Here is an 8,686-nt window from a genome sequence, read left to right on the forward strand (position 1 = left end):
TGGTGATGAGGTAATTCTCAACAGGAGGTACTTAGTCCCCAACATTCTACTGAAGTATTCAATCCAGCCCAGTGTATGACTCCCCCATCCAAGAGTTCCTACAAAGATCCAATCCACCCTGAAGTTAATCTTTTAAGTTAGGGTGGTTATTTGGCCATCAACTATCCCATTGCTTCAATATCCTCCTAACTGGACATCCTGCCCCAATTCCATCCTGCTCAGAGCAGACTGATTATCCCGGAACGCCATGTTTATTATGAAAGCAGATGTGTACTAGGAGTCAAGAGACCCAGCCGGGAGTCCCAGCATCATCCATGATGGCTATGTGGCTTTGGGGAAAGTGTGGCCCTCTTAGAGTTCAGTTTTTCTTCCAATAAAATAAAGAGTTCAGCCTCCCAGGACTTAAAAGTCTTCCTCTTTCATTAGTTCTATGGCCTATCCCTTCTCTGTTCAAGAATCTTCAGTGGCCTCCCTCCTACAGATAAAGCACAAACTTCTTGCTGGGCGCGGTGGCTCACGCCTGTAACCCCAGCACCATGGGAGGTTGAGACGGGAGGATTGCTTGAGTTCAGGAGTTCGAGGCTTGTCTGAGCAAGGTGAGACCCCAACTCATGAAAAAAATTGAAAAACCCAACCGGGCGTCACAGTGAGCACCTGTAATTCCAGTAGCCTCAGACAGAGGCTGAGGCAGCAGGATGCCCACAGCCCGAGTCTGAGGTTGCAGTGAGCTACGACGCCATTGCACTCTGCTCGGGGCATAGGGTAGAACTCTGTCTTGACAAAATAAAAACAAAAACAAAAAAAAAGAAAGAAAAAGCACAAACTTCTTGGGCCAGCATAACCTGACCTCAAACTTTCTAGCCCTTTTGTTATGACCCCACCCTGCCATTGCCACCCACTCACTCACACCACTCTGCTTGCTACCACACACTCTCTTCACAGCCCTGCCATCCCAGCCCTAGGCCCCAGCCTGAAGTGAGTTCCTCCTCTGAACTGCTAGGACCTGGCACACACACCTCATTGGGCTCACAGGAGTCACCGCACCTGGGCATCTAATTAAATGAAACTGTCCAGAAACTAAGGAATTCCTGGGGCCATAGAAACTTGAGGCAATGTCCTTGGCATATACTTTCAAGTCCTATGGGCGTGGTATGAACTAGCTGTCATCTGCAGGATACTTTATAGGTTATAAAGAATTTTCACGGCTCAGCGCCTATGGCTCAAGCGGCTAAGACACCAGCCACATACACCTAAGGTGGCGGGTTCGAATCCAGCCCAGACCCGTCAAACAATAATAATGGATGCAACCAAAAAAAAATAGCCAGGCGTTGTGGCGGGTGCCTGTGGTCCCAGCTACTTGGGAGGCGGAGGCAGGAGACTCGCTTGAACCTAGGAGTTGGAGGTTGCTGTGAGCAGTGAAGCCATGGCACTCTACCCAGGGTGAAAGCTTGAGGCTCTGTCTCAAAAAAAAAAAAAAAAAAATAGAATTTTCACACCCATCACCTCATTTTGCCCTCAAAGGACTCTGAAAGGCAGCCTCTGATCTGGCCAGGGCCAGTCAACTAGCAAACCAGTACCAGGCGCAGACCTCTGTCTCAGGACAGATATCCATTTAGGGACCAAAACCTGCTGAGGGAGGGAGGCAAGCTGCTGTTTTAAGAAACACCAGGCCAAGCACAGAGTCTTCTACAGCACCCAAAAGAGTGACTGAATTGTAGCCACTGGCTGAAATTATCCCATGCTTAACTCCTCAGAGAAGACAGGAGTACGTGCTACCACACTTCCTGGCACTGTCCTGTCTGTGAAATGGGGCCTTCCCCACCAAAGAGGTGGGAGAATCTCATGAACCCAGCTCCCAGCATGCTGCAGGGGTTTGTGGGTGCCAGACCAGCACCAGTCCATAGAAAACAATGGTGCACCAGGACTAGAAAGGCCTTGGAGATGATATAGCAGGAACAACCCCATTTTACCAAGGGAGAAAGGGGGAGCGAGCTAAGATCACACAGCGGCAAAGCCAGTCCCAGACCCCAGCGCCATTCTCCTCAATCCCACCTAAACCAGGGCCATGCCCTCTTGGAGCACCTCCCTACACTGTTTTCCAGGGACAGCTGGAGTGAATGCTTTGCCTCAGGGCAACCCAGAAATCTCTCAGGGTACTTTGACATCCAATGTTGATTTCTCTCCAGAGAACATGAACATTTTAGCTTCCAAGGAATGTACATCAGCCCCACAGAAGGTGGGCCACCTCTGAGCTGAAGCTGCTGGTTTAAAACAAACACCAAGCTTCCTATATAAGCCCCAGGCAGCCACTGGGCACCACCTCTGCCAGGAACCACAGGTAGGCACTCTTTCCACTCTTTGCATGTGTGTTTGCTAAAGGGTTTAACTTGCTGTATGACTGTTGGCCACTCATTTAACTTCTCTGTGTCTCAGCAGGCCCATCTAAACAAAGGGGACATTGGACAAACTAGGCTGGTCAGGCTGCTCAGAAACGAAGTTTGGTTTAGGAGCGGGCCCCATTGCCTCCATGGCCCCAGAGAACCTTGCTGGCTCAGTTTCACCACCCCACATTTAAAAATTTGACACAGGTCCCCAGGGCCTGCGCAAATGACCTTGGAGTGGATGCCCCAAACCCCCACATCAAGTCCTACTGCCAAGCATTCTGCCCTGAATGGTCTTAGAAAAGACAACATGATCCTTCAATTCTCTTCCACTTTGTGGAGGCAGGCAGAGGGAAGCCCTTCTCTACTCAGCCATCGCAACCTAAGTCATAAAGTCCCTGCACCCTGTCTGTTGGGCTTCTACCCGAGCAAATTCTGAGGCATACTGAGAGAATGAGAAGCCTGAAGATCTTCTCTCCCCCAGGCCCACCTGCAACCGGCAGCAGCCATGCTCTCCCTGGGGACCATCTGCAGCCTACTGCTCCTCAGTGTGCTCTGGGTAGACGTGGCCATGGCAGGCTCCAGCTTCTTGAGCCCCGATCATCAGAAGATCCAGGTGAGACCCCTCCCCACAAAACCCCACATATGAACAAGTGGACTATCTTGCTCTAGCCCTGTCACTTAGCAACCAGATGTGTGACCTAGAGCAGTGGCTCAACCTCTCTCTGGGCTTTAGCCTTCTCCCAGAGCACAAAGACTCTGGGTCTGACCTCACTCTGTTTCTGGAAGGCTATGGAGACTTAGGGTCCTAAACAGAACATCTCGCCTTTCCAGCAGAGAAAGGAGTCCAAGAAGCCACCAGCCAAACTGCAGCCCCGAGCTCTAGAAGGCTGGGTCCACCCAGAAGATGGAAGCCAGGGGAATGCAGCAGAGGACGAACTGGAAATCCGGGTTGGTACATATGCAGTTTTATGATTTGGGGGTGATTAACGGAAGGGGGAGCACAGGGAAATGACCCATGTACAAGCTCAAGGTTATAAAATAGCACTAAAATAGCTCTGTACCGGCTCTCTTTTGCCCATTAAGAGAAAAATGTCCAGAAGTAACTGCCACAACAGAACAAGGTGCAGGAGCCATGAGCAGGGAAAAGAGGGTACTAGCAGACTTGAGGTGATTTCAAACGCAGCGGTAAATCTAGTGCAAGTGATCAAGGCACTTAGGAACAAACAGCCAAAGACTGAAGGTGCTTCTCTGCAGAAAACTTGTTTTACTCAGGGGCTTCTTGGGCCTGAGCTTGGGGTTGGAGTCCTTTGAGATGGAACCTAGACAGGTGAGCTGCAGCCAGCACTCACCAGCTCTGTAGACAAGGAGGGGACAGATCAGACTGATTTTTGCTCTGAAGTCTGGCGTGGGGCAAAGAAAGTTTAGAAACAATTCAAGATTGGGAGGAAAAAGTAAAGGGATCTCACAGAGTTCTCCATGTGACCTTCCTGAAAGTTTGGCTATGGTTCAGGGGATGTTTCTACAAGTGACAGCTTCCTACAGCTAAGCCAGGATTCCCCCAGGGGGGAGTAGTAACAGCAATTGCTACACACTGTGCTTACATATAGTGACTTCAACTATGCTGTTCTGCCCTTTCCATGTATCTAAGTTCTACAACAACCTGTGAGGTAAGCAAGGATGATGTTTTTATTCCCATTTATTTTTGGAGACTGAGTTGCACTCTGTCACCCTGGGTAGAGTTCCATGGCATCATCATAGCTCACAGCAACCTCAAACTCCTGGGTCCAAGGGATCTGCTTGCCTGAGCCTTCTGAGTAGCTGAGATTCAGCCTACCACAACACCCAGCCATTTTTTAGAAATGGGGTCTTGCTCTTGCACCTCAGCCTCCCAGAGTGATAGGATTACAGCTAGGATCCCCATTGTATAAATAAGAAACAGAAGTTCATAGAGGTGAGTCAGGCCCAGCGTGGTGGCTCATGCCTATAATTCTAGCACTCTGGGAGGCCAAGGCAGGTGAGCCTGAGCCAGACCGAGCCCTGGTCTCTAAAAATAGTCAGGCATTGTGGAGGGCGCCTGTAGTCCCAGCTACTTAGGAGGCTGAGGCAAAGGGATTGCTTGAGCCCAAGAGTTTGAAGTTGCTGTGAGCTGTTATGCCATAGCACTTTACTATGAGAGCTACCAAGTGAGACTCTGTCTCAAAAAAAAAAGTAAGCTCACTTGCCTGAGGGACCACAGCCAGTGTGTGGCAGTGATTGGGCAGGACTTGAGAGCTGACTCCAGCTCCCAAGCCCTCTCTTCCTCCTTCCTGGCCTGGGGAACCCGAAGCTCCCCAAACTTCTGCCCTCTGACACTCGCCAGAACCTAGAGGTCTTCTCAGACCCTTCTTCCACACTCAGTGTGAGATCCCCAACTCACCAGGTCCACCTGAACATCCTTCCACCTAACCTAGGGACCTTCCTAATAAGACTACCAGCTCCAGCCACTGGACAGTCATCTCAGCCAGAAAGGCTCTACGCTGGACCAGGTAAGGGGTGGTCTTGGTGGCTGACAATGCAAGACAGGGCTAAGGTAACAAGAAGCTTCCAGTTTCTGTGAAAGCTAACCTCAAAGGAAATGACCCCCATCCTGCCTCAACTAGAACCAGGCATGAGAAATGCCTGGGAGGTACTGGAGTTGCCAGAGATGGGATGAGTTGGCCACCAAAACCCTTCCCTTCTGAGGTCCCCCCCTCATATCTCAGGCCCCTGACCTCCCTCCAAATGTTTTCCCCCAAAATTAAGTTTCAGAGGAGACTTTTGAGACCAAGTACCACCTCACTGGGCAGAGGCCACTAAGACCAAGAGGGAAGGGGCTTTTTCAAATCACGCAAAGCCAATCTCCTGACCAGCTGTCCTCAAGCTGCCTCTCACTTGCCCCACCAACACAGCAGCAGGGTGTCAGACCACCCTGGGGTTTCTCAGATGGCCACTCATGTTGTTTCCTCAGGCATCTGTCAGGTGATCTGACTACCCAGCATTAACCTCAGAAAAGAAGAGGAAAAACAAGTACTTACTAAAGACAGGGAACCCAAGGCTATGAGTTCCTAAAAAAGATAAGCCCATCATTCTCCACTTCACTCCACCTTCATAGTGGAGATAAGGGCATGGAGTAAACTTTCTCTTTTTTTGAGACAGTCTCACTATGTTGCCCTCAGTAGAGTGCTATGGCGTCACAGCTCACAGCAACCTCCAACTCTTGGGCTTAAATGCTTCTACTGCCTCAGCCTCCCAAGTAGCTGGGACCACAGGTGCCTGCCACAATGCCCGGATATTTTTTGTTGCAGTTGTCATTGTTGTTTAGCAGGCCCGGGCCAGGTTCAAACCTGCCGGCCTCGGTGTATGTGGCTGGCACCAAATCACTGTGCTATGGGCACAAAGCCAGGGAGTAAACTTCAATAAGAGAGCAAGCAGCTACTTTTTGTCTTAATAACCTCTCTGAGATGTTTGCTCATCTGTATAATGAGAATCATGGGACAGCACTGAGGATGTCTGTTGCCGCAATGGGACTGGAGGGGGCTCCAGGCCAGGTAGGCTTGGCCATCAACTCCTTGGGTTCTGCTATGAGCACCGGACAACTTAAGAGTTCCCTTCACACATTAAGAGTCCTTTGCAGACTCATTCAGACATCTCAGTGATCAACACAGCCAGGCACTGGGGTAGTTACCGGCAAAACAGATGGTTTCTGGCCTGAAAAACCTGTGATGGGACAGCAAACAGAGCTCTTTTCCATTTTACTCAAAACTCTGAGCTCCAATAAATCATCCCAGAGAATGCCTAGAAAACAGCAAAGACAGGGTGCTCTCCCTGTAGGAGGGAAGAAACACAGGCATAGAAAGAAGAAAGTGGCCAGGCACGGTGGCTCACGTCTGTAATCCTAGCACTCTGGGAGGCTGAGGTGGTGGATTCCTTGAGTTCAGGAGATCAAGACCAGGCTGAGCAAGAGTAAGGTCCTATCTCTACTAAAAATAGAGAAACTAGGCAGGTGTAGCAGGCACCTGTAGCCCCAGCTACTTAGGAGACTGAGGCAAGAGGATTACTTGAGCCTAACAGTTTGAGATGGCTGTGAGCTATGATGCTGCCACAGCACTCTACCCAAGGCACAGAGACTCTGTCTCAAAAAAATTAAATAAATAGGGCAGTGCCTGTGGCTCAGTGAGTAGGGTGCGGTCCCCATATACTGAGGGTGGCAGGTTTGAACCTGGCCCTGGCCAAACTGCAACAAAAAAATAGGTGGGCATTGTGGTGGGCACCTGTAGTCCCAGGTACTCAGGAGGCTAGGCAAGAGAATCACTTAAGCCCAACAGCTGGAGGTTGCTGTGACCTGTGACGCCACAGCACTCTACTGAGGGCAACAAAGTGAGACTCTGTCTCTAAAAAAAAGAAAAAAAAATTTAAATAAATAAAATGCCAGGTAGGGGTGGTGCCTTAGCCCTAGCTACTTGCCAGGGAAAGCTTGAGCCCAGGATTTTGGGCCATTTCACTCCAACCTGGGTAACACAGCAAGACTCTGTCTTAAAAAAAAAAAAAAAAAAGGGTTAGAAAGGAGGTAAGACATGGGCCTAAGAAGGCAGCCCCCTCTGGCTGAGATTAGGATTATTGTTCAGTGGGACCCTACCCCTTGGAAGTAGAGGCCCAGAGCCTCCTTAGGGATAGAGGCGCATGATGTCTAATACCTCCTGGGTCTTTTCCCGTCCACCTCCTAGTTTAACTCCCCCTTGGATGTTGGAATCAAGCTGTCAGGGGCTCAGTACCAACAGCACAGCCAGGCCCTAGGGAAGTTTCTTCAGGACATCTTGTGGGAAGAGGCCAAAGGTAAGTCCTTGCCTGGGTTAGGCTAATTCCATTTCCTTGGAAGTTCCAAATGTGGGCCCATCCTATGATGACACCAGCAGTTTTTTCCCTTCAACCTGCCTCTCAAAAAGAGTTTCTAATCCTCTTTCCCAGATAGCTGCAGGAGAGGCCTTGGGCTGGTGTAGGTGAGTAGCTCAGAAGGGGGTTGAGCGTAAAGTCTCTGTATTCAAAAGACACCAGATTCCAAAAAGTATTAAAGCTCTGAGACCCAATTGAATCCCAATTTTCCTAACTGTAAAATGGAGCTCACGATATATCATGAAGAGTATAAAATCATTTAGTGTTAAAATACCTTTACTATACAACTTTAGTCCACAAACAAAAGGAATCAGTGCCACAACAGCATTCAGAATAGGCTCCACAAAGTAGTTTTGAATGCCCTCTGTCTTGTTTAAAAAAAAAAAAAAAGAAGAAACCACCCAACTTATTCCTGAGGTGATAGACACACCTACCTTTTGGAAGCACACAATATAGTCACCAACATGGTGACTCCTGAACCCTGGGGGTAGTTAGCAGCAGCACCCAGCCTGCTGTGCAGATAAGGAAACCAAGAGCTAAGCTGTGCCTTGACCAAGGTCACAATAGTTCACTCTCTGACTCTGAGGCCAATGCTTTCCCCCAAAACTCCCCCACATACACCCAATTATAACTTAGCACCTCTAACGTCACCACAGTGGAAGCAAAAACACCTTTGATGGCACTGCCAGGATGGTGGACCCAGAATTCTGACTTGACTTCTTGCTTTTCAGAGGCCCCCGCTGACCAGTGATCACATACAAGATTGGCTCACCTCCTTGTCCGCCCATGACTGGAAACTCATCTGGTTTTAGATTGCTTCTGCAGCAACTCCCAGTACTACTGTACTAGCTCAGGAGGTGAATAAAGTTCAAACTATATGCCGAACGTTCAAAACGGGAACTTATTTAACCAAAGAGGAAAATTTTACCTTTCACTTTAAAAAAAAATCCAAAAGAGACAGATAAAATAATTCTTGGTCTATGGTCAGTGGGAAGAGGGAAAAAGGGCATGTAGCAAGGCTGGTATGCATGCTTAGAAAACCAAACTGAGGCCAGGCGTGGTGCCTCAACACCTGTAATCTTAACACTCTGGAAGGCTGAGGCAGGTGGCTTGCTTGAGCTCTGGAGTTCAAGATCAGCCTGAGCCAGAGAGAGACCCTGTCTCTACTAAAAATAGAAAAACTGAGGCAAGAGGATCGCTTGAGCCCATGAATTGGAGGTTGCTATATGCTATGCTGACAACCACCACACTCTACCAAGGTGGAGCTTAAGACTCTGTCTCAAAAAAAAAAAAAAAAAAAGAAAGAAAGAAAACCAGGCTCGGCACCTATAGCTCAACCGGCTAAGGCGCCAGCCACGTACACCTAAGGTGGCGGGTTCGAATCCCCAGCCCGG

The 8,686-nt window shown here is 49.1% G+C and overlaps 1 protein-coding gene across 2 annotated transcripts; it reads left to right on the forward strand.

Moving 5' to 3' along the window:
• Nucleotides 1–2,877: 2,877 nt before the first annotated feature.
• GHRL (ghrelin and obestatin prepropeptide) lies at nt 2,878–8,043 on the forward strand. Of its 2 annotated transcripts, none has more exons than XM_012802539.1 (4): nt 2,878–2,997; nt 3,219–3,332; nt 7,127–7,235; nt 8,024–8,043. In XM_012802539.1, the coding sequence occupies exons 1-4, from the start codon at nt 2,890–2,892 to the stop codon at nt 8,041–8,043; spliced, it is 351 nt and encodes a 116-aa protein (XP_012657993.1). In that variant the 5' UTR covers nt 2,878–2,889. The 2 variants fall into 2 exon arrangements, with proteins under 2 accessions (XP_012657993.1, XP_003785490.1); XM_003785442.1 differs by having other exon boundaries at nt 2,890–2,997; nt 3,216–3,332.
• Nucleotides 8,044–8,686: the final 643 nt, after the last annotated feature.

Source organism: Otolemur garnettii, unplaced genomic scaffold (assembly GCF_000181295.1).
Source record: "Otolemur garnettii isolate 467f Iridium unplaced genomic scaffold, OtoGar3 scaffold00015, whole genome shotgun sequence".
Classification (NCBI taxonomy): Eukaryota; Metazoa; Chordata; class Mammalia; order Primates; family Galagidae; genus Otolemur; species Otolemur garnettii.